This window comes from Netta rufina (assembly GCF_964035555.1).
Source record: "Netta rufina genome assembly, chromosome: Z".
Lineage (NCBI taxonomy): Eukaryota > Metazoa > Chordata > Aves > Anseriformes > Anatidae > Netta > Netta rufina.
In genome coordinates, this window is record NC_140126.1 from 40,789,098 (window position 1) to 40,816,401 (window position 27,304).

The 27,304-nt window shown below is 37.0% G+C and overlaps 1 protein-coding gene across 1 annotated transcript in view; it reads right to left on the bottom strand.

The window, feature by feature from the left end:
- The window catches only part of FANCC (FA complementation group C), a gene marked incomplete at both ends in the record, with an annotated part of 68,857 nt that overhangs the window by 19,544 nt on the left and 22,009 nt on the right, over positions 1–27,304 (bottom strand). The window contains 4 exons of the mRNA XM_084304775.1: positions 3,115–3,271; positions 6,704–6,868; positions 9,615–9,679; positions 10,453–10,572. Of these exons, the coding sequence (XP_084160901.1) occupies positions 3,115–3,271; positions 6,704–6,868; positions 9,615–9,679; positions 10,453–10,572 (507 nt within the window). The remainder of the gene's footprint in view (positions 1–3,114; positions 3,272–6,703; positions 6,869–9,614; positions 9,680–10,452; positions 10,573–27,304) is intronic.

The window sequence follows — 27,304 nt, forward strand, 5'->3', positions numbered from 1 at the left end:
TCCCCCACATATAAAGATCAAACCATGGCTCTTTTGCAAAAGACCAAAATAAATTTTCAATACTGAAAGTCTATTCATTAAGGAAAAAAAAAAATAAAGTTACCTAATTTCACAAGATTTTGATAATAGACTGTATCCAATTCATTTGAAAATACTCAAAATAAGAATAGTATCCATAGCACCAAAGTTTTCAAGGCTATCTGAAGATGGAAGATGTGCCTTTGGTGTAGCATGGCATACTAGAGCAATTCTGGAGCTTGGGAGGGATTCTCAAGTTTGGGAGGGTTTCTCACAGGGTTTCTGGGTTTTAACATTATTCTCTTTTTTTCTTTTTTCTTCCCTCCCCCCCATATGAGAGATTTTTGTATTTGAATAATCTTGTCTGCAATTACATGATATTTTTTAGAGAAAGCTCAGAAAATCTAACATCTTGTCTACTGGCAGCTTGTTCAATCACTTTTCAAACATGCACATTCCATATAGCACAACACGTGCTAAGCTGAAAAGATCCAAATGCAGGGAAATGTAATTGCATGTGTAATATCATGATTACATATTTTCAAGAGTGTGAGATGTGGAGCTTCAAAAACAAAACAAAACAAAACAAAAATCAAACAAAAACAGAGCCATTTGCCATTTTTAAAAGGAGCAAAATAGGAAAAATACTTTTTCCCTTTTTCCATTCACCAGTGACTTTGCCTGACTGCCATGCCTTTTCAAATATGAGGGAGAGTGGTTTGGCAAGCACATCAGAAGATGACAAATATTAAGCCTTCTCAACCTATTGCAATATAGTAGGGTTTTCTTATATCTTTGAATGAAATAAAACTTCTTTGGAAAGCTATCTAAGAACAGAATACAAATCATAATCGACATTGATTTGTTTGCATACTTCTTTACAAAAATGGGCTTAAAATTAGTGTATATATATGCATATATCTCTAGTAAAGTATAACATTCTGATGTGTTTTTACTTAAATTTTAGTTGTTTATTCACACACAAAATATTCAACATTACTTCAGCAAGGAAGACATCTATCCACCCACCAAATTCTGAAGAAGCCAAAAAACAATTTGTGATGGTCACTTCACTTGTTTTTGTTACTTTTCAATAACCATAGAATTTCCAATATTAATTCCAGTTTAGACCAAAAACCCACAAACCTAATAGCATACCACATAAGACTACAAGTTGGTGGACCATCACACTATAATTACACTTGGAATTCAAATATGAGTATTTCGTATCAAGTTGCTATTACAATAGAAGTATAGTATTTTATAACCACAGGGGTACTGTAGGTCACTATGAGGCTTATGTACAGTTTGGTTGCTGTTTCAAAATATTTTGTTTAGATAAATGGCCTTGATAATGCAATTACAAAATAGCTTAATGATTTTTCTTTCTTATCATATACTATAATCAAAACACCAACATATACCTGCCTATTTGTACTCTGTAGGTCTTCTTTCAAATAGAAGAAATGTCTAAACCTATCAATTGGCGACTCACGTTTCCACTTTTTTATTACTATACCCATAAAGCAAAGAGGTCACATCCAATAAATGCCTTCATCCAACTGTCAAAACATGCATACCCATACTCCCAAATAAATATTCAAATGTCTTTCAGGCAGGCTGTTGGATTCAAGGTGCTGACAGATCTAACACCACACAACTATCCTTACAGTACCAGGTACAAGCTGTATATCATTAGATATTGTAGACCACAGTTTCTAGATCCAATCTTTTCCCTCTATAATTCTGAAGATTGTAATCCCATTGTTTTTAATTCCTTAACCATCTCCCTTTTATACATCCTCTCTCTTCTGTCAACTGCTACCAATAAACTACATCCATCTTCCAAATGCTCTCATCTTTATGCCTGCCTTCATTCTACTCCTTGTCCACAGGATGTCCTCTCTAAACCAGCATTCAAAGCTGCTGCTCTGGTCCTTCCCCTTCGTGAATGTCTTTTTTTGAACATATCAAGTCTTCGGAGCTGAGACAAAGAAGAATAATTTAAGTGTGCTAGCACAGTAAGGTTCCGTTATTTTGAGATATCAGGATGTGATAAAACAATGTAGGCATGAAAGTCATTAACAAACACCTATAAAACCAATAATTAAAACAAACATTTTACTTCCTGCTACATCCTAACTTAGACTTTTCTTCTCAGCCATGTGTGGTACCATGTACTGCATTCAATGCATAGTGTATCTGATACATAAAACTATGTACAGGCCTTGTGTATAAGCTTTGCTTTCTGGGATACTAGAATCCCAGATGATGCACAATATGCTGTTGATGCCAAGCATTTATGAGATTTGCAAGTACTATAAAGACCCCCTAAAATAGAAATTTGCAGATTCAATTAAAAGAGATGAATTTTTAAAACTTTAGACTTCCTATCTAAAATACTTAATCTTTCATAGGTGGAAAATAAGACGTGATGTACCATTTTTGAGTGCTATCTATCTTAAGAAATATGTAATTTAAGTGTGTAGTACATATGTTTTCTCACACTGTAAGTAACCAGTTTGCATATAGCATTGCTAACTAGCTCATTATTTTGTAAGAGGTACAGCGTCACTATGTTTTCTAACAGGAAAGAGTTTTGGTGCATTTTAAAATAGATCATAATCACAGTTTAAGAAATGTTATGTATTAAGAATTTTATTCAAGTTTTCAAACAAAACCAAGTAACTAAGCAGTCCATAATAATAGTAAACTACAAGGCATTTCAACTTCAGCAGTCTAAACTGCTAAACTTCAATGGGCACAGAGACTGAGGTAAAAACAGATTCAAATCCTCCCTGGCAAAAGGGGATAATTTTTAAAGACAGAGGCAGGTATGCAGCACTCCTACCAACAGGATTCTCAATTTCTTCATCTGTTTTTCATCACAGGATGAAACTTCTTCTTTGCCTTCAGTCAATTAATTATAAAAAAATAAAAAATTAGTGAAATTTATGACTCGAGATTTGCTTTCAGCAATGCCAAAGTTATTGCCACATGACAGCCCTGTTCCCTCAAAGATGCTGACATATTTGAAAACCATCACTTCCTAAGCCTGAAAGAGCAGTATCAAATGTACTACAACATTGTACATACCAGAAATGAATCTTTTATGACAAAAGCCACTTCTTCCAGTGAATTCATCTGAATGGAAACCAGCTGGTCTAAAACATGTAACGTAGCATTTTCAAGGCTTGGTAAGTGACGAAGCCAGAGACTGAGGACAGCTGATTCTGAAAGGGAAATTTTCTTCCTGGGTTAGAGGAAAAAAATAGTGTTTTTTCCTTGAAAAAATGGAAGACATGCAAAAATGTAACTTTTACTTTTTCTTTTTTGCTGCAGGTTGATCTCCTGCAGCAAAAGAGAAAATCTTGTTTGCAGTACTCTATTCAGTATAAAAAAAAATAGTGGTAAAGAGTAATAAGGAATCGTCATCACCTAAAAATGATACTTTCCTACACATCTTTAAAATCTACAAACCTGGTTATATCAGACCCCAGCAAATGTAACTAGAGGGTTTGAGACTGGTATTTGCTTAACCCCAGAGAAAGGTTAGACTCTATACCCACTCATTTTCATGCCCAGACAGTTTCCTGTAGATCTGTCTGCTCAGAGAGTATCAGCAGCTGGCAGGTAAGCACGAAGGTCCTATACAATATTACTACTGGCTGCGTCAAAGCATTACCTGTCTTCGCACAGTAATAAGGAAAAAATATAAAAAAATATAAAAATATAAATAAAAATATAAAAAAAAAGATAATTCTTGACCCTACCAACACTAACAGGAGCCAATGCTCCTGTCAGATAAATGCTTCAGAAGAGAAATCTCTCTTCACCTAAAGCTTTCAGCTATAGCTCAGCTGAAGTATAGTGTTATATCACTAGGAAACAGAAGGCATAGTTTATTTTGAGACAGCACCACAATGTGCTGGCACACATCAAAACCTTTTACAGTAACCACCCAAGAAGAACAGGTATTGCAGTACAAAACATCCCGGAACATTTTTGCAGCAATTATTATTATTATTATTTCAGATGAAAAACTTAAAAACAAAACAAAACCTAAATAACAAGAAATACATGTCTTGCAGTTAAGATTAAAAATAATTAGACAGAAGAGTACACGCAGACTGAAGCTACTGATAAAAAATAAAAGAATATTAGCAGGAAGATTTAACGCCATTTTAGGTTCTGATTTTTTAATGTTTTTTATCATGCCCTTGCTTAAGTATCAGCCTTCAAAATTTTTATTTCTATTGAAAAGCTGTTTTTTCATTCAAGTCTATTAAATAGCTTACTTTAGAATTGTACTTCTGTAGACAGGAAGAAATATATCCTTAGAATTTCAAAATTTTTAAGTACTGCCCAGTTTTGGGATGCTGTATAATTAATATGGTATCACTATTAAAGCACATATGCACATCAGAATAAATTATGAATGATGAGAGATATTTTTCCACAATCCTCTTATTTTCTTTATTTTTGCAGTAGCACGGTAGGTATTGTGAACATTATGCCAAGAAAAGAAATCTAAGAAGGTGTTCTTAGATGTATTCGAGCTCCAAGAGTTAAAAACCATATAGGAAGAAAACTGTAGTCATTATCTTTCTGCGACTGAAATTTCAGTCTCAGTGGGACACCACTAAGTTCTGGGAGCACCATGAGCCACAGTTTTCTTCCTAGCATTTACTGACCCTGTTTCTTGGAGCACGCTTCACCCGTGTTCAGAAAGAAAACTGTGTCCAGAATGCAATGACAGAGTTAGGGAACAGAATTAAATTATTAAAGTGGAAAAAAATACAAGTACATTCATCTTAAGATAACAAGATCTTCAGTAGCAAGCCAAGAGTGTACCATGCAAATGACTTGTGAGCCTACATCTTCTCTCAGTGAAACCAAGTATTTTTGTCAAGGGGCCTGTATGAGTCACTTTGTCAAAAAGACACATGAACTGAATTATTTTTGCTCACTGTGATAAACAAGTAGCTCAAAGATTAAGCAATGTTTATTTTAATCAGAAGGACCTCTTACAACCATCTAAAGGGTTTCGATTCACTTTATGAAGTGGCAAAAGCATGTCACGATCGACTGCCTATTGGCTCACTGTCATTAGTATAAATTATCCATGCTGAAACTGCATACTTGCTCTGCATTACTGCTTGTAGACCACATTCATTCTGAAGCCATGCAAAAAGGATGACTAAAAGGCAGCTCACCCTTCTTTGAGACTCATCTTTCACTACAGACTTTGCACCTTTCACTACAGACCTTCAGATTCCTTTTCTTCCTGTTTTCCTCGACTTTCAGGAGCACGTGCACAAACTAGTACCTGCGCTTTCTCTATGGATTACTGATTTTTGCTGGAATCCTCAGAGGAGCAATGATGTATATAATGCTAAAAAATCTCAGAAATAATGCTCTTGGGTAAGGGGAAGCAATTAAAACTTTGATTAAAAAAGAAGAGAAATGGATAATTGTAGTAAAGGATTCACAAAGGATCCTTTCTAGTATCCAAAAAAAAAAAATAATCTGTAATACATAATTGCAACTTGATTACTGTTTTTTGTTGTTGTTGTTTGTGTTTTACATTTTTATTTGCCTTTTTATTTTTAAAGCTTTCATTTATATTTGTCTAGCATTAGGTGATCTTTTATTTGTCCCACACTAAGATCACCAAATCCTCTGAAAATAATGACAGTCCTAGAGTAAGTCAAGAGAAATGAGCAGTGCACAGATCTGATATTCTTGCAACTGCATCCTATGTTATCTCATAAATACGTTGTAACATCCTGCTACTTCAAGTCTGGCAGCTTCAGAAGGAGTTCAGAGAAAGTCAATTCACATGCGATTCAAACACAAGATGCCAGAGACTCCTAAATCAAAGATAAGCTGTCATCTGTCAGGATTGAGTGGAATTTCCTAGCTCGCCAAAGGTGACCGAAATTGTCTGGTGACACAGGTACACAACAACTTTGTCACAAAACAAAATTAGGAACCATCTTTCTCAGTTACAACTTGAATAAATCAAACTGTCTTTTCTTCCCTGGCACAGCCAATCTTGCTGATGTTCAGATTCTCTCAGCTGGCTTTCATCCATAGATTGATTTTATCAAAACAGTGGCTTTAGTGGCAGCAAAACAAGCAAAACTGTATTTCACAAATTGCTTCTATAAGCCTCATTAAAAATAATCTGCTGAAAATCAGCAGAACTGAAAATATTGAGAATCATTTTCACAGAAAAAAAAAAAAGAGAGAAATATGGAACCACTTAAACAAGAATTTATCTCATGCATTGAAAAGTAAAGATGGCTCTGAAAATGTCAAGTTACGCATGCTGATACACCTAATGAAAAGTAGATAACATTTCTATTAAAAGCAATCATATCGTTCACCAGCTTCCTAAAATCCTAAAACTTTTACCTTCGTTTTAGAGAAAAGGTGGGATAAAGGCATAGTATTTAAAGCTGTTATGCCACAAATTGTAAATCAGCACTTTAAAATTCTGCTTTGGCTGACAACCTGAGCTCTGCCATTCAAGTGCAAAGAAAGTATCTTATTATAATACAGAAGATGTAGAGTGCATTCAGCATACAAGTTTAAAGAAAAGACATTTAATTGAATTAATCTTTATCACAGAAAGCAGAAAGATCATATGGACCTTACTTTAAATCATACAGCTACTTACTTTAGAAAGGCATCATTCACAGCCTCCAGGAACTGTGAGCTCAGGATTTCTTTTGATGAGCCTCCATGGTAAAGAAGAAGAGTTTCCAGCAGTGGAGTTATATCAGACAAAGTAATAAGAGGGAGACAGAAAAGGGACACAGCATTCACACGACTGGCTGGAACACTGAGGAAAAATAATATAGAAAAGAAAAGTCAAAATTTAAATTTCTAAACCAACAAGGTAAGAAAAACAAAATTAATTCCAGAAGATTAAACACAAGAGATGAATAACTGACTGCAGAAAAAAATATATATTTATTGGAATAACTGTTGACTTACCATTCTGCATTGCCTATTGCATATTGTCTGACAGAAGTGTGATATTTTAGTGCAGAAAGAATACCACATGAGGGATATCAAACCAATTCTGAAGTGCAGCTAGTTATGTTCACTCAGTAATTACTGCCTTCCTAGCAGGAAATACTTTGCCCTTCCCAGAAAACAGCAAAGGACAGGTAAAGAAGCCTACAGTTTCACAGCTCCCATGTACATTTGTTAGATTCTCACAAGAGACAACCTATCTGCTTTTAACACCTCCTGTTTCCTTGACCTCTCTCCTCTCAACAGAGAGAACTGCTATAAACCAAACACTACAAATCCTGCTGACTTCAAGCATTCGAGCAAAAACTGTTTGTCTTACAGTTAAAGAAATATGTAATGAATTTCAATCTTTATGTACGAACCACTCACTTGACCTGCTTGCTAAAACTGCACTCTTGGAAATGACTAAAGATAGTGATTTAGCTTGCCACAAGACTAAGAATAAAAATGTCACACATAAACATATTTTGAAACATGGAAGCTGATCCCAAAATATGTTGCCTAAAAAAGGTCACTGGCATATGTTGTGACAAAATGCTATGATTTGTAGACACAGAACCATAGTGATATCCACAGTGAGAGAAATAAAACATGACACCTTTTCAAAGACTCAGATTTCTGATTAAGTACCCAATCAAACATATACTTAAGGTTTTTCACTGAAATACTTTGAGATGCAGTTTTGCTATGAGAAGTGATTATGTAGGAATGGTAATTATTAGGCTAACATTTATTCTGCAGTAGTATTTTCCAGGCTACACATGCTAAGTTCGCAGGCCTTAGACTCTTTTTTTGAATCAGTTTCCTTTAAAAAAAAAAATCTAATTCCTCATCCAGGATTAGCAAATGTTAGCTGCTTACTTTACTGTTACTTTTAACTCTGGAAGAAAAACCCTGCAAAGGCATTTTTTTTCTTCTTTTACATAATCTTTAAAATATGTTCTTGGAGAACACGGTGCAGTGCGTGCATTTCACTGTGTGCAATGAATTTCCACAGATATTGTCCATGTTGCTGTGAGCATCACTGAACACAGAAATGAAAATAATGTACACCTCCAACTGCAAGCCCTATCTGGGGGGTTGGAATTAGATGATCTTTAAGGTCCTTTCCAAGCCAAACCATTCTATGGTTCTATGATTTGTCTCTGTAAATTAAATAAACAGCCTTATCATCATTTCTATACTCCAAATCCACTTGAAGTTCAAACTTTTCCTTTTTTCCTGGTAGAAACTAGATATTCCTCTTCTCAACAGTCTCAATAGCTTTTCAGCTCAGTCTGCTTCACCCTATAGTATAAAACGTGGGTGTTTGTTTTCTACATTCAACAAAGCTTTGTGGTGCTCCTTACTAATCTGTCTACCTGATCATTTATACTTTTTTACACATACATACACATCTAGGTACAAGAGGGAAAACAGCCAAACTATGCAAAAGAAACAGAAGGCATCACAACGCTGTGAGGATCTTTCAATCAATCTCCTCTTCCCTGTGAATTTACTGGCTATGTGGCATTATATAGGTAATAAAAATCATTTCATCAGTGTCAGCAGCTTTGACTCTGAAGAACAGGATATGCACAGATAACACATTTTATGCAAAGATATCACACATTTAAAGGAACAGACACATTCTAAGTATATAGTTTATATTTAGAATACCTATTCTTACTTTTTTTTCTAGCTGAAATACATTTAATTTGCATATAATCAAAAAGGTCTACCAAAACACTTTGAGAATTATAACTTTTAGAGTATTTACAAAAGATCATGATTGATGGTTCAAGGCCAGTAGAAAGGCACAATCATTTTGAAAATAGTTATAACAGGCAAATGTATTTTTTTGCCTTTTTTTTTTTTTTTTTTTTTTTTTAACGTAGTGTGGATGAAGAAGGTGATTATTCACACCGACTACATCCAGACATGTACAAACACACTACACGACATTGCAAAATGAGTATTAGCATCTCCTGATAATCTAGATTGGAGATCTGCCTACAGCACATCACAATTTCCCACACACCCACTTTTCCAGACTTTCTTCCTTAGAAAATCAGGGCATGGAAGCAGTTAAAGGGTGGAGATACTATGTGCTTGGGTACATATAAGATATTTGTTTGTGAAACACAGTATTGCCACAGCACTATTTGGTACCAGATCAAGGAACTATTATTAGAAGAAAAATGAGGGAGCTTATTTAAATGAGCATGGAAAATTTTCTCATTAATAGCAAGTGCATAGTAACACCTCCATATAAAACCATTACACAAGGAAAAAAAAAATCCTTTGGAAAAAAAGTGTTGTTTTGTTTTGTTTTGTTTCAGTAACTGCCAGTTAAGTTTGGCTGTAAGAAGGTATACAGCAGTAAACACAGTGATTATCAGGTAACATGAAGCACAGCATAGCAAGCTAGTCCATACATGAAACATGCATAACCAAAACTTATCAACCGAAGCCTAAGTACTTGCATTTCCAAGACTGCAAAAAGGTCCTCACTGCACTGTACTGATCAATACTAAAACATATCAAAATAATGTCTAGGTAACACCTACCTCCCTTGAACAGTAAGTCCATTAAATTGATTTCCTCTGAGTTCTGTTACTAATGAGGAGACGATCTGTAAAATAAAATAAAATAAAATAAAGTAAAATAAAGTAAAGCAAAGTAAAGTAAAGTAAAACAAAATAAAATACATATACCGCAAAGAAACAGTCGCATGGTTCTCTGTATGGCTGATGTTCTATGAAATTAGTAACTTCCCCTGTTAACTCAGTTCTATTTTTTAACGTGTTGGGGCCAAATTAAAGTTGTCCAGATCACTGAGTAAACTGTTCAAAATGTTTTTGATCATGTTATTTACCTTATGCATTTGAAAACTAACAAGCTATTTTAGCTCTGCCAAGAATCGAGGTAAAACTTTCAGAAAAGTAATCATTCTAGATGTTTTGTCTGATTTAAGTCAACATATTATGAAATATTACTCCTATTTTTTAATATATTGAACATAAATACACCTTCCTTAGTATTCAAGGCATATCTACCATTTTAAATTCAAATAAACATTTAAAAAGTCATGTTCTTGCACACGAAATAATATATATAACTTAATCTTCACAGGGAAAATTGAATGATAGGACAGGCATTTTTGTTACAAAGACACACAAAAAATTGTCAACCTCTATTACAACTTCTATGTTTTAATCAAAATATTCTCTTCTGTCCAAAGATCTCCCACCTCATTTTCTCCCTTAAAAGGCTGTAAAAGTAACTGAGGTAAGAAAAGATAAACAAAGTTCAGTTCATGTTCCTTATAACAATGACAACTCCATGTATGTGCTTATAAACTGGTGATTTATTATAAACAAAATCTCAATTGCACAAAACACTTACATTTTCAACTAAGTGACAGTAATAATCTGCTGATGTGTAGCCAAGAGCTGATATGAATGTACTGGTTTCAGCTTCATTACTTTCCCACTTAGAAGAAGAAAGGAGATGGCACAGCAAACTCTGCAGGAAATTAACAGAAGGAAAAGAAAAAAAAACATGACTTGTTAGTCTACAACATGACTTGTGAAAAGAACTGACTGCTATTGACCTGTATCTGGGGAAGATCTCTTGACAGGTTGTGGTCATTTTATGCCGTATGATCAAGACAGAGGAGCACGCAGCTCCTACAAAGCATTAGGAAAATGCCTCAGCTACACCACAGTCAAACACGGGTCCATACGCCACACGATTTCTGCAATTCTAGAATGGCAAAAGAGGCCATGTCAAAGCAGTCTGAGCTTAGGTAGCTTTCAGTTCTCTAGGAGACATTTCAGTCATTTCAGTGAGATATGGCCCAAACAGCAGTATTCATGTTGTCACACAGGAAAAACAAACAAACAAACAAAAAACTATGCATATAGCAGTACCCTGATCAAGAAGAAAAAGCATGAAGTTAAGGTTTACTTTTCCATATCACTCCTACAAGAGGCCCCGGTATGTTTGTGCAGTCATACCTAACACCTTGTGACATAGGGCTAGGATTAGCAAACACGGCAAAAGACCTACATTTAAAAAATATGTTACCACAAGAGAAGTTCAGATGAAAGCTCTGTGACTCCTATGGCCTTGGGGGCATTACTCTATGTGTACTTTTTAGAAGGGTGATCTGATTAAAGACTCTAGAATAAAAAAATAAAACCCACTTATCTAATTTTCTGCTTTCAGAAACCCAAAAATATTTAGAATCATAGAATCATAGAATATCCTGAGTTGGAAGGGACCCTTAAGGATCATCAAGTCCAACTCTTGACACCGCACAGGTCTACCCAAAGTTCAGACCATGTTGCACAGTCCAATCTCTTCTTAAATTCAGACAGGCTCGGTGCAGTGACCACTTCCCTGGGGAGCCTGTTCCAGTGTGCAACCACCCTCTCTGTGAAGAACCCCCTCCTGATGTCAAGCCTAAATTTCCCCTGCCTCAGCTTAACCCCGTTCCCGCGGGTCCTGTCACTGGTGTTAATGGAGAAAAGGTCTCCTGCCTCTCGACACCCCCTTACGAGGAAGTTGTAGACTGTGATGAGGTCTCCCCTCAGCCTCCTCTTCTCCAGGCTGAACAGGCCCAGTGACCTCAGCCGTTCTTCGTACGTCTTCCCCTCCAGGCCTTTCACCATCTTCGTAGCCCTCCTCTGGACACTCTCCAACAGTTTCATGTCCTTTTTATACTGTGGTGCCCAGAACTGCACACAGTACTCGAGGTGAGGCCGCACCAGCGCAGAGTAGAGCGGGACAATCACCTCCCTTGACCTACTAGCGATGCCGTGCTTGATGCACCCCAGGACACGGTTGGCCCTCCTGGCTGCCAGGGCACACTGCTGGCTCATATTCAACTTGCTGTCTACCACGACCCCCAGATCCCTCTCTTCTAGGCTGCTCTCCAGCGTCTCATCGCCCAGTCTGTACGTGCAGCCAGGGTTTCCCTGTCCCAGGTGCAGGACCCGGCACTTGCTCTTATTGAACTTCATGCGGTTGGTGATCGCCCAGCTCTCCAACCTATCCAGATCCCTCTGCAAGGCCTTTACACCCTCATTCGAGTCCACAACTCCTCCAAGTTTGGTGTCATCAGCAAACTTGCTCAAAATACCTTCTATTCCTACATCCAGATCGTTTATAAAAATATTGAAAAGTACCGGCCCTAAAATGGAGCCTTGAGGGACCCCACTGGTGACCGCCCGCCAGCCTGATGCAGCCCCGTTTACCATAACCCTTTGGGCCCTGCCCGTTAGCCAATTGCTCACCCATCGTATGATGTTTCTGTTTAGCTGTATGGTGGACATTCTGTCCAGTAGGATCCTATGGGAAACCGTGTCAAAAGCCTTGCTGAAGTCCAAAAAAATCACATCAGCTGGTTTCCCTTGGTCCACCATACGGGTGATCTTATCATAAAAGGAAATCAGGTTAGTTAGGCAGGACCTACCCTTCACAAACCCATGCTGGCTGGGACCACTGACTGCTTTGTCCTCCAGGTGCGCCTCAATAAGTTCGAGAACCATCTTCTCCATGATTTTACCAGGCACTGACGTGAGACTGACAGGCCTGTAATTGCTAGGGTCTTCTTTCTGACCCTTCTTGAAAATCGGCACAACATTTGCCAGCTTCCAGTCTACCAGGACCTCTCCAAATTCCCAGGATCGTTGAAAAATAATTGAGAGAGGTTCCGTGATGACGTCCGCCAGCTCTTTCAGCACCCGGGGATGAATCCCATCCGGACCCATGGACTTGTAGGGATCCAGGTGGAGTAGCAAATCCCGCACACGTTCAGGGTTGGTTGGGAGTTTGTCATCCCCACCGTCCCGGTCCTCCAGCTCAGGGCACCCTGGGTCCCGAAGCCCATCATCGGCATTGAAGACAGAGGCAAAGAAGGCGTTAAGCGTCTCTGCTTTGCCTATGTCATTGTCTGTGAGGAGACCTTCCCTATCAAGGAGCGGCCCTATGTATTCTTTAGTTCTCCTTTTTCCATTCACATATCTAAAAAAAACCTTTTTATTTTCTCTCACAGACACAGCCAGCTTCAACTCTAGGTGTGCTTTGGCCACTCGAACTTTCTCCCTGCAAACACGAACAGCATCCCTGTATTCTTTCCATGACACCTGGCCCTCCTTCCAGTAGCGAAACACTCTCTGTTTCCGCCTAATCTCCATTAGAATGTTCCTGGTCAGCCCCGCCGGCCTCCTGCCCCGCCTGCCTGACTTGCGATATTTAGGAATTGCCTGATCTTGTGCTTCTAGGAGGCATCGCTTAAAGAATGACCAGCACTGGTGGACATCGAGGCCTTCAAGAGCAGTTTCCCAGGGGACCTTGCTGACTAGTTCCCTGAGCAGCCTGAAGTCCGCTTTCCCCATATCTAGGGATGAGGTTTTGGTGGCACTTTTCCTTCTGTCACCGTAAATTTCTACATGTTTTTTTTTGAATATCCCTAGACAACTGCTTCAGAAGCCCTGGAATTAGGTATATGCCTTTTTTGATATATTAATGTAGAAAAGAAGATTAAAAAGGAGAAGCACACCATAAATCTAAGAAAATTATTACTACAAGGTAAACAACAAGAATTTGGGGCACATTATTTTTAGTACTTTTGTTTAGGGTTACTTTGTTGCAGACTGAAATGCCTAAATACCGTTTTCTTTCATTGTAAACTTTTTTCCTGAATAGCCGTCACCAGGAGAAATTGCTGCTCTCCCGCCATCTAGTGGCGTTTCTGAGACTAAAGAAGGAAAATGCTAAGGCAACACAGTTTCAAAATAAATAACTTTAAAGCAACTTCTGCATTCCTAAGGGGGGAGAGGAGGTGATTTTCAAAATGTATAAGTGATTAAAAAGACTAAAATCTGTTAAACTATACAATCTCATAACATGCTTTGAATAATTTATTAATATGGAACCATTAATTATATTTTTTTCCATTTCAACTATTACTCGTTAGCCTTTTTTTTCAGAACACTATCAAGGGTTCAGACAAGTAGTTTCTACGTAGCAGGAGGGTATGGAAAGTAGGATCAGGTATCCAGCTGAAAACAAAATAAAGCAGGAGGTAGATGAGATGCTGAGATGACATTTTGCTAGAGGTAAGATGGAGCTTAAAACACACAAAGTCAGTTGGATTGTTCAGTGAAAGACTTCAGTAATGGGAAGAACAAACTATTTTTCCTAAGGATGAAACAAATCAAATGCTCTTTATGTGAAGAGTAATGCCCTTGTGTAACAGTCACTGTTAACCTTTTAATGAAGGAAAATACAAGACAAAATTACTAAACATCACCAATCTGCTTATGGCCTCCAACACTTACCCAAGGATCTTTTGCTTGTTTGTTTTGAAGGGCTTTGGTTTGTTCCCCCACCCCTCTTCCATACATTTTACTACAACCCTGCTGGGATTTTGCAAATCACTTCAGCTATTTTTATGGAATACACAAAATCTCTGAACAGCCAGAAGGGGGCAAGGGAAACAGGGTCAAGGAAATGCTGTAGTCAATATGAACAACGTATTAGGTATGTATAAGGAAAGGTAGGTACTAAAAAGTGAAAAACATTAAGAATTCAGCTTCATGTCTTATGTACTTCATTTTGCAGACCCTACTGCCATTGCAAAGCATGAGACATACTTACATTCAACATAGATAAGAAATTTGGTATCAATAATACAAAGCATTTATTTTTCTTTAAATACGTTTAAATGCTTTCTTTGGTGAAAAAGATGCCCAGAAAGTTCTCATCCTCTCTAGAAAATTTAGCTTATTTAGTGTACTTAACTCTGGTTGCAAGTAATGATTCTATACTACTATACATTGCATTAGGAGATAGCTGTCTGAAAAAAAAAAAAAAAAAGTAAACATACAATCCACTTCTATTTTTGTATATGGCACATTATTTCTTAAAAACAAGATGCTTTAAGTTATTCTATCACATCATCTTATAACAGCATACTTTGTTTAAGTACATAAATGGACTGGAAGGGGTAGATAATGGCTGAAAATAAAGCAATAAAGCTTATAGCTAATAACCTTCGAAGAGAAACTGAGCAAACTATTCCAAGGAGCTACCAAGTCAGGTAAAGCCAGAGCACTACCACCCATTCCTACTCTTTTGAGTGTGGTTGAGTGCAGCTGCAACAAGGAGACACAAAAACATCATAAGGGATTTATATCCCTTGGAAAGATGTTGCAGGGATAAGGAGCACATACATGTAAATCTCTAACCTGCCAGATGGAGAACAGAACCCAAGAAGAAGAAGACAAACAGACTGGGTGAACGGTGGGGTGTACGGCTGGTGCCACACTCAGGTTTGGGCTTCTACAGTCTCAGATGCACTTTTGAGACACCAGATGGAATGCACCCGACAGGGGGCAAAAGTGTTCTGGGCAGCAAGCTCTTATTATAGCAAGACTTAAAAATAGATACAGCAGGGGAAGAGGATGTGCCTTGAACTGACAGAAAAGAACCAGGGAACACTGACATGTTAGGAAGCAACAGGTAAATACACCTGTGAGTTGTCGCAAAGCAATTATGAAGGGCTTCTCTAAACAGGTGATGCAGCTGAAAGCCCAGCTGAAGCACCTCCACACCAATGCATGCAGCATGGGAAGTGAGAAGGAGTTTGAAGCTACTGCGTGATTAGAAAACTATTACCATATTTAGAAAAATATAATTGCTATCATGGAAACATGGAAGGATGCATCACACAATTGGAACACTGGAATAGAGGGCTACAAGGTTTTCAGAAGAGATGGTCACGAAAGGAGGGGCAAGGGTGCTTTCCTCTGTGTTAAGAAATTGACAGATTGTGTAGAGCTGCCTATAAGAAACAGCCATGGACAGGTTGAGAGCTTGTGGGTAGATGTTAAGGACTGGACCCATAAAGTACACTTGAGTCTATGGCAGAAATAATGCATCCAGAAAGGAAAATAACAAGGTGCCATGGTTCTGGAAAATGAACAGCAGCAAGGCACACTGCAATATTAGAAAATATTTCTCTCTGTTCTAGTTTGATTTTCCCCACCATTGATTCAGCAGGAGGCAGAAAGAAAAACATCTTAATTATGGCTTGCAAGAGAACACATCCATCCCCACAGCCTTGGATTAAAGTTCTGTGACAGGATCCCTTTCAGCTTGAAATTGAATTAATCAATTTTCATAAAGCTTTCATAGTGAACAACTTCCTTAAACTACCTTGCCCGTGTCTTTATTTTACTGATGCATTTACATGTATACTGAGCAATACTCAGGTAAAACCCAACCAGCATACACAACTCCACACAGGAGGAGAAGGTGTTTTGGTCTTTTGATAGTGTTATTACTAAGCAGGGATTCAAACAGGTCTAAAGGCTTTCCCCCCTTCCTTTTGTAATAGCAAATATCCCCTCCTGCACTGGGGGGGAAGCCGGATTTAAAGGCATGATTACTTTTGAAATTAAGCATCAACACAGAAACAGTGGGGGCTTTGTTTTGTATTTTTCAAATTTACAGGACCGTGCAACAAGTTTCATTCTGGAATCTGCATTTGTGTAGCAACTGTGCTGGAACTGCTGACACCAAGGCCTTCCAGAGAACCAAATAAACCAATTTGTTTCTGGAAACTTCTCAACGCAGTCTCTCTAATGTATTAACGATTCTGAACGTCCTTGAAAGCAGATGTTAAAATCGACAGCGGCAATGTGTTTTGGAGAGAAAAGATGGATGGTTTCACTGGGATGAGCCTACTGAATCTGATACTAATTAGGACTTTCCAGTGACACTGTTGTGCTTTTTTGCCAACTTGGATGAGTCAGTCACAGTGACAGGTAAAGCAGGAGGGAACAGAAGGAGCTATCATTTATCCTACAGGATATTTCTTGTATATTATCTTTCTAAGTAAAGTGCCATTATTTTTGAGAAAAGATTATTACTGACATCTTACTGAAAATTACAATGTATGTGAATTTGTTGGAATTCATACAACATGGATACCCAAGGGTAAATTTCTTAAACCTGATCACATAACTGGTTTATTTCTGACCTTTCCATCTGCTTAGACATGAACCAGATTTTCTCTGCTGTGCAAAGGAAAAGCAGGTATCATGCAAAAAGCTAAATCTTATCCAGAGGAAACAATAGAAGTAAATGCTATTTCCTCTTTACATTTTATCAGGTTTGGGAATGAATATTTCTTGTATGGCAATGACTTCAAAAATCTGCAGATCAGTTTTGCTCTGAAGTGCTCCCTGTACTGTCAGATGGGTCCATTGCTTTCAACACAGGTCTAGAAGAGAAGAGATCTCACTCTGTTTCCAACCTGGCCTTAAAAATGCTTCATGACTATGTAATAAGTTGCAACATTAGTGATGATTTTGATTCAACATCATTTCCAATCTTTCATTCAAAATTTATTTCTTTAAAGAGGCAGTGTTCCATCTTTTCAAATTAAATCTTAAACCATTTGACCAGAGTCCTCAGGAAGCAAGGTAAACACATTGCTCTGATGTGCTTAAATTATTCCCTGGTTGCTTTTTGCTTGTTTGTTTGTTTGTTTATTAGCTTTCAGCAGCTCAGTCCAACTCAAATGTCTGCAGATAATTTTTAGTCAGTTTTTCTTTATAATCCTGCCTGAAGGCTTAAGAGTTTTAATGTAGATGGTATGGGACACGATAAATGATTGTCAATAAAACACAAACTGGTCTGGTATTTTTAGAACCTTTTTACTATGAAATAAACAGACAGTTATGGAGAATCATAGCAGCTAAGTCTGTAAATGTCAAGGAAGCCTGCTCATTCAGAGACCAACCATTTACAAAAGCAATTCTGTCAGCAGGATGCTAACATATCACAATTTGTATTATTTCCAAACACTTATCCAATCATAACAAAGTCTGTGACTTTTAATTTTGCTTACAGGACCTCTTGCTCACTTGCTCCTTAGTTCCAGGAAAAGACAGAAAATTAGTTTTCCACAAACCAAAACCAACAAGAAAATAAGGTAGTACAACATCATACATATTTAAACATAATGTAGCTTTTAGAGCACTAGTTTACTCTAAACAAAATTGTTTTCTAAACTTTTTATACAAATCTTAGCATTTAAGCTAGGGGGAATTACATGGCATATATTGTTAACAACTTAATTATTACCAAAATGTAAGAGTGTATTTTACAGTCTAGTAAAAAAAAAATCTTTAACTATTTACTTATCAATGATAACCTAATGAAAATCTCAAATTTCTGCCTTAAAATTCAAACATTTTTAAAACATACTTCAAATACACAAGTTGCTATACGACATACACTAAACACAGTAAATGCTATACACACATATTTAAATGATTAGCTAGTCAACACAACCTCCCACTTTACCCAATTGAGTCTATTCCAGTAACCACTCAACTGCTTTGCACAAACAAATCACTTAAGTTTCAACATAACTTTAAGCTTAAAATATTCCTCAGTAACTTACTGGATCATGGCCAAAGTGCCTAAGTATAGGGTGGGGAGGGGTTTCTTCCTACATTTCTTTCTGACATTTACCGTCAGGAAGTTTTTTTGTTTCAGCCCAGTTTATGGATACACATTCTTTACATTTATGGGATGGTTTTCATCAGCTAAATTTCCATACCAGCACATTAAATAAAATTGTTGGCCACAAGTACATGGTTAGTATTTATTGGAGCTTCTAATTTTTCTTCTTATTCACTTGGAATGACAATCCAAAATCTGCCCACATCTAAATCTCCATTGATAACCATGAAAGACTAGCCAATAGTAAACAAATTACTCTGCTAAACTCTCCTACAGATACAAGGGCCTTGGCATTCAAGAATCTGATCAAGTTAGAGAAAATCTATAGACAAATGACTATACTGAGTTAATATTACTTCAGAGTATAAAAAATAATAATAATAATCCAGAAACAATATTATTCTTTCGCCAAATTGATGTTGCCAGATGTGCAGAATTCATTGATTTTCACATATTACTGGGCAGGAAAGCATAGATACTATCAAGTTCTCCACGCTTCACCTGATGCAAGAGAGCCCTTCATCCCATTTTGCCTTCCAAGCAGGCTTCCCTTTAGTCTGTGTTTGCAGCAGAACTGCTCAGATGTTCTTACATTAGGCCAATTTCCTTAATTTTGCATCAACAATTGTAATTGCAATTTTTTTTTTAAATAAAACAATAGTTGCTACAATACACAAACAGACTATTAAGGACTAGAAAAGCTTAATGGCAAAAAAATATATATCAAAAAATCATTCAAACTGATTTTGTTTTTTTGTTAGAAACTGATACATGCTACTGATTGCATTCATCTTGCTAATACATCTAAATTCAATAAAAGAGTAGGCTTACGTTTTTCTCCTTCTTAAAATGGAAGAAAAGTGTTACATTCTTCCATACAATTCAAAATTAACCTGATCCTGATTTCCAAGTGGTATGCAGCAAAGAAAACTATGGGAAAGGGGGAGGGAAGCTGCATTGTTGTTCTCTCAGCAATTTAAGCTCTGTTAACTTCTGTGAGACTAGGATAGGAAAAACATGTTGCACTACTACTGTGGCTAAGACCACACAACTTTGTAATGGATGAGTTCCAAAACCTAAGTTCCATCTGCAAATCACTAACAAAACCCTTGGAAATCATAAGAAAAAGCTTAGGAATTGTGGGGCTGGCAAGCTTTGAGGCTACGCTTGGCCTCAAACAGGAAAAGCAGTTTCAAATCTCCTCTTTTCTTTCTCCTCTCTCTTTTAAAAACACCCACCTAGAAAGCACTATTACTCTTTGTATTAAAAAGGAGAGACTTTTGCTGCTGAAATAAAACACACATTTACACTAACTTACAAAAGGAAATTCAATAGCTTTACCAGAGTCAACCGTAAATCTCTTTTTTTTGGTCCTCTGTTTTAAGTAGCCAGAGATTTAGAATTAATTTCCCTCTTCCTTCCACAATTTTCAAAAGCCAAAACACAAGCCTTCCACAGAAGAACTCTTTAAATAAAAGGCAAAACAAAACAAACAAAAAGCATCACAAGATGAAGACATTTAAGTTTATGAAGACTGAGTGCATCATAAAATTATTTTACTTTTCAGTTTAAATCTTTAAGTCTAATACTTTCTAGAGAAGATAATTTATCATTAAATGTATGTCCTCCATATCATTTTTTTTTTTATGTTTCCACTTGGTATGTGTTGCAAATACCCAAAGGTCATCCAACCTAGGATGATGTTCAGGGGAAATTATTTTTAGTCTGTTGTTTTTGGACTTCATAAATATCAGGTTGTTAAAAGTTTAAAGGGATAAAAATGTTCTTAAGCTTTTTAGTTTAAAAAAAAAAAAATACACCTATAATGGTGATGCAATAACTGCTAGTCACTAATTATAGTAGGCTGAGCAAAAACAGCTAATGCCAGCAGAATTTCTTCAAATAGAGACCACTTTCTTGTTTGTCAGTAACAAATCATTATTCTTTACTAGAGCCACCTGGCACTACTAAAGTGCTTTGAGAAATGTCAGCTGGCTAGCAAATTGTGACACTTGCTGTTAAACCTCAAGCAGCCTTGCAGGAAAGCAGAATCCTTGGTTTCCCATTTTGTTCTTTGAGATACTTAGCTGTTGTTTATTGTGACCCAGAAGCCAAGAAATTATTTATATTCATGTTAGCTTGGCATTGTTAACTGTCTATTTGAAAAAAGAAGAACTGAGATCTGCTTTTCCACAGCTTTTTGTTATTATCACAGTATTCTTAACCAGAAGAATTTGGTAAGAAAGCCAAATACATTCACATCCCACCAAGCAATTATCTATAGGTAGATAGAGAAAGTCCAAATTAACTTGTAAAGTTGATTCACAAAAGGGTTAGTGAGAAGGCTAACGATGTAAATGCATAATCTTCAATAGTTTAGAAATGACTAAGAACTCCTTCAGGTTGACCTCCAAAAACTGAAAGAACAACATCAAAAAAAAGCTGTCAGTGAACTAAGTTAAAATTTGGGACAATAATAATCAAAAATTGATTATGCACTGTGTGTAAAAATCTGTCTCCATTCCTAAATGTTCTCTCTATATTAAAATGAGCCAGCCCCGATTTCTTCTTGTATGAATCTCTCTTAACACCCTTAATCACTCTTTGATCCTTTATTAACAACACTGATTTATTACATAATCGATTAGGATTCTTGAATATATACTATCACTGTATTACCTGTTTACTAAGCTTTTATTCACAGGTCAATTGGCTAGACTGACACACTCTAAACAATCCTAAGAATCTAGATTTTTAGCCTACTAGAGGCAGAATTGTGTATTAGCAAGTAGAAGAGGCAGATATGTCAAATCTTAAGCGAGTATTATTAACTAATTCTAAACAAAACGTAGTTTTTAGAATACTCGAATACTTTTTTACTACAGAAACATTTTAAATTCTGAGCAAAAAGTATGGATGCACAGACTGTACAAAAAGAAAAATGCATGACAAGGGGAAAATTAAACTGCAGCCAGAAAAGCCCTTATATTACCACAACCAAGTAATACCAGACATTTAAAGTCATTTTTATTAGCATATGCTTGCACCAATCAAATATAGGGAGAATAATCTATGGTCTTCCTTTATTTCGTGAGCATTACATTTCTCTAAAAGAAAAATAAGAAAGTAATAAAGAAGAAAGTTTTATTTGCCCAGACCAGGCACAGAACGGATCACACCGCTAGCCTGACTTTACCCAGCTGTATAATGACAAATATATGCATTGTCAGAACATGTTACAGAAATTGCCAACATGTTACAAAAGCCATCAAAGAGCTTACCATAAATAACAACTTGAATTTACTAATAACTTGCAACTAAAACATGATTTAGCAATCCATGAAAAGTAAAAACAATTTATGTTTCACTGATCCTAGACCAAATTAGAACCTCCTCCTGGTGTTCCTGAGAGAAGCGGATCTTACTAAGTGTGTACCCACTGTAATCACACACGCTTAAACAGCTGGTGCAGCTGAACAAACAAACACATTAAACACCGGTTCCAAAATTACCCCGTCTCTGGCCCACGTATTTTGTGTATGCACGTGACATATACACCAGGGGACAGGAACAAAGAGGGCCAGCAGCTTGGAAGAGCCTGTTATCCTTTCCAAGTTGATAAACGGGACACAAACAAATTGCAGAAATGAGTAAGAAAAGTGCCTTTATTGCTCATTACTCCCTTGGGGCATGCTGCAACACAAGCAGACTTGGTCTTCAAACTGAGGTTTAACCAGTAACTTGAAAGCTCCCATATCGCATTAGGAATTCATTAAGTCTTAGGACTATAATCAATAATGTCAGATCTTAAAAGAGCACATATATCTCATTTAACAGTCGTTTGCTTTCTGTTTTGATTCAAAAGAAAGCTAACTTTCAACTGTGAGTTATCCAGTGAAAGAGTTAAGACATTCTTTCAAGCTCATTTACATACTTGAGTTCTTTCCACATATGCTTCAATACCATGTAAAAACTCATCTGTCAAAACCTATCTTTTCATGCCTGTACTCTTCTATAATAGAATTACAGTATTTGTCCTCAACTGCAACTGATTTACATACTCCAAAAAGGCCTATAAATACTGTGTAAGTATTTGCATGACACCCACCTTAGCCATTTAAATCTATTTCATGAAATTCAAGACTCCAGGTCAGTATATGTCAAACATTAAGGGGGTGAAATCAGTTTCCAAAGCAGTAAATGGGCTGCCAGGTGCAAAAAAAAAAAAAAAAAAAAAAATTCCTGGTCATTTTGTTTGGAGGAGAAGTACTGTGCTAAGGGCTAAACTAACAGTAAAACCTTTTAGGGAAACAGTAAAACAACACTGAGCATCAAAGAACAACAAATAGGGAGAGGGAAAGCAAGAAAGATAAAAGGGTTTTTAGAAAGGATTAAACATTATGCAGCATTTAACATAAGTGCAGAGCTTACTTCTTATTGTCAAAAAACAACAAAACATGCAGTTTTTAAAGTAACATGTATTTTTAAGAAAAAAAAAAACTTTCTGGAGAATTTATACATATATTATATTATATTATATTATATACTATTAACTTCAAACAGAATTGATTTGGTAGGAAGCATAACCTGTGTGGTTACAGCTGACAGAAGCAAACAGACCAAAGGAAGGGCCAAAGAGAAGCTATACTTTCTCAAAATTAAAAGACCCTGAAAGTCTGTGGAATGCTGTTTACTTCAGTTCTGTTTTACAACCACTGTTGCACGGAGAATGGATTGACTGAAATGTCTGTAGACTGTGACCACCCACACTATGGGAAGCACTATGATTAAAGAGAGTTCTACGTTCTAGTATCTGCCAGCAAAGTCTGCTCCATGCTGTAATTATTATACTTGCAGTCTTCTTATAATCTATTGCATGTGTTGCGGCAAGTCCCCCTACATTGTCCAACAAGAAAACCATTGAACACGAATAGCAAGTTATTTTTAATGTGCACAAATGGCTTGAAAACTGGATACTTTAAATACTTGTATTTTAAGTTTATGAAAACATTTTGCCTTACAGTATAGCCAGTGCCATAGCAAAAGCAGATCTACGACCAAAACTTTAACTTTCTTATCAGAAGATATACTGACACATCATCCTTTCACCCAACATTTTACAATAAGCTAAGTTGTAACTTTACATCTTTAAAGCACAAAAACTATGTGACTTGTGGACAAGACATATACCTAGAGAGTGCTGAAGTATTACAATTCCATCTGTTACTTCGTTAAGTGATTACACACACTGAACATTTCCGAAGATCCTAAGACTTAAACGCATTACAACTTCTCCCTCTCCCTTTCAGAATGCTCATTGTAACAACTACTTAAGGGAAAAGAAGAAATAAAAAAAAAAGAAAAAAAAAAAAGCCTAAAACATCAAAATAAGCTGCAGTTCTCTTAGAAAATTTTATTTCAAATTTTGATTTCTGCTTTTAGTAGTAAAGAAATTTGAATATTTTATTCAGTTCATTCTCCTGATATTGTATGGTGCTCTATCACACAAAACTAGGCAGTATGATGCTGTTGCCGGAAACACAACACATAGCTGTTTCTGCATTCTTCCCTACCAAATTTATGAGGCAGCCTGTACCGTTTCCACAATTTTGCCTGGAGTTGGCTGCACAGATGCTCTGGTGAAAAGCATGGATTGTCTACTGACTATAAATATGAAGTGTTACACTGAACAGCGTAACATTGCCGAGCAATGAAGGGAAGAAGGATGTACCAGAAGCAAGGCTGAACAAAAAAATTCAATGACTGGTTAAAAGCCCATTCATCTCCACCCACTCCAGACCACTTCCTGTGGAAATGTCTTCAGACTCTCTTTGATACAAGCCTTTGATTACAGGCAAGGTTAAGTTCCACATACAGTGACTGAGGAAAAGTGCCACAAAGACTGCTGAAGGATGAGGGGAAAAACACAGCTAGAGTGAATAGGAAAAGTATAAACAAGATACATACTATAATTACCATCAGATGTCTTTCATCTGGACGAATACACTACAGCCTTTGCAGTGATCAAAGTTCCTGATGATTATTTGCACAGGTTAGAAGAGGAATGACAACTCCTCTTTTCCAAACATACCAAAAAAGCCGTAAGATCCCTAAAACCACAAAAGTGAGTCTCAGAAAGTGATTAAGTAACTTTGAACTACTTTGGCCTCCAGGAGACTTAACATTTTCCATTTCTCTCTTGGAAGCATGCCCCCTGGAACACAGACCTCCCTCTTCCCACAACTGCTAGGAAAAAACAGATCCCCCAGTCCACTCCTCCCCTACTCTCCTAAACTGGCATTCCCTTCTAATTATCTTTGTTTTACCTATGGTTAAATATTACAGTAATACTGTTACAAACATAAGAAGCAGTCTATTTATTTATTTTAGTCTGAACATTACTAATTTAGAAGGAAGAAAAACAAAAATAAAGTTTCAAACAATGTATTTGTAATAAAACCATTCTAAACCTTATGTTTTATGAAGCATTATTTTTCCTTTAACTTTCTCAATAATAACAAAGAAAGTATGTTCATAATTTTAACTCAGATATTTCAGTTTAGCTTTTAATCTCCCACTTTCCACTCATCTTCTTCATGTTACCTTAGAATTACAGAATCACAGAATTTCTAGGTTGGAAGAGACCTCAAGATCATCGAGTCCAACCTCTGACCTAACACTAACAGTCCCCACTAAACCATATCCCTAAGCTAAATTACTTTTAAAAGGTAAGAGAATACTAAACAAAAAAATAATAATAATAATAATAAAATAAATATTATATCTGGATTATACTTAATGTATCATGTTCTTTCTTAATAACATTTTGTGAAACATTCCTGCAAAGAATTAGTCACATAGATCTCCTGCTAAGGTCCACAGCTATTCTTTCTCCATAGAAAGTGTAGATTTGGCCCTAGATTAACTGTCTAACAAAGTGTGAACATAAATAAAACTAGTATATAGACAGTCTTATTAAAAAACAGGTATGTTGACCACAAAATCAAATGAATGTTCTTCACCTTAGAAAAGGTTCTCCTAATTCCTGTGTACAATATATATCTTCATGTATAACTTAATGTCTTTATTAATATATTACAGAAAAAATGCTCAGAAAGAATACTATCTTCCAAAATCATGATTTAATTTGTATTAAACCCAAATTACAAGCAACAACACTAAAAACCGGACAAAAGAACTTTTATAACAAAGCTCATTTTCCAGTAATGTCATTGCCTTTCTTCCAAAAACTACAAAATACAGTGCAATTGCAGTTCCTTTGAGATGTGCTGGCACACATTCCATGAAATGACAATCAAAGAAAAGGAACTGTTTTGCAAAAAGACCTTATCACACCCTGCCTTACCTTGTTGTGGGTGTATGCCCTCAGAAGGGGAGTATACACCCCATTAAATTCAATACCTACAAGAAAGAGGTCACTAAGGAAATTGAGTAAATGTGTAACAAACTGCAGATCTTCATGGTGTAAAGAGAAAATCTTCTCTCACGTTTGAGGACTTACCAGTACTCAAAGTCACATTGTGAGAGACTTTGGTCTTAGCACAAAATATTCTGCCAAGGACAGTATTGTTTCAGTAAGCCTCCATGAAGATCTGCTGTTTGGTTAGGGTACGAACAGAGCTTCAAGCAATTATCCCACACATACTGGATTGAGGCCTAACTCCACACACTGGTGGAGTGTGCCTCAATCTCTTGACTACATTAGCACTCCTACAGGAAATAAATACTAAGCGAATGTGCCACCCTTATGGACATTTTCTGCATATAAGTGTGTCTCAGAGAAGAAAACAGCCAGGTGATCTACTGATCCATAAACAGAAAGGATATGCAGTTGAGTCCAAAGAAACTGCATGATAACCAAACACTGAAAACAAAAAAAATGTTGATCCTGGGGAAAAAGAGGTGTGGGACAGAAGGTGTATCAGTCTCTGACCAACAGATGGGGACAAGTTCCAGGCAAAATCACAGAATCATAGGATGTTTTGGGTTGGAAGGGACCTTAAACATCACCCAGTTCCAACACCCCTGCCATGGGCAGGGACACCTCCCACCAGACCAGGCTGCCCAAAGCCCCATCCAGCCTGGCTTTGAACACCTCCAGGGATGGGGCATCCACAGCTTCTCTGGGCAGCCTGTGCCAGGGCCTCACCACCCTCTGAGTGAAAAATTTGTTCCTTATATCTAATCTGAATTTATCCTCTGTCAGTTTAAAGCTATTACTTTTTGTCCTACTTTTTGTCCACCCCCTGATGAAGAGTCCCTCCCCAGCTTTCCTGTTAGGCCCCCTTTAGGTAAGGAAGGACTGCAATGAGGTCTCCCCAGAGCATTCTCTTCTCCAAGCTGAACAACCCCAACTCCCTCAGCCTGTCTTCACAGGAGAGGTGCTCCAGCCCCTTGATCATCTTTGTGGCCTTCCTCTGGACTCGTTCTAATATGTCCACGTTCTTCTTGTGCTGGGGGTCCCAGAGCTGAACACAGTGCTCCAGATAGGTCTCACAAGAGCAAAGTAGAGGGGAGAATCACCTCGTTCACCCTGCTGGCCACGCTGTTTTTGATGTGGCCCATGATGCTGACTCATGTTGAGCTTCTGACACACCAATACCCCCAGGTCCTTCTCATCTCCTTCTCATTCTCTGCTCAGCCTGTATTTGTGCTTGGGATTGACCCAGCCCTGATGCAGGATCTTGCA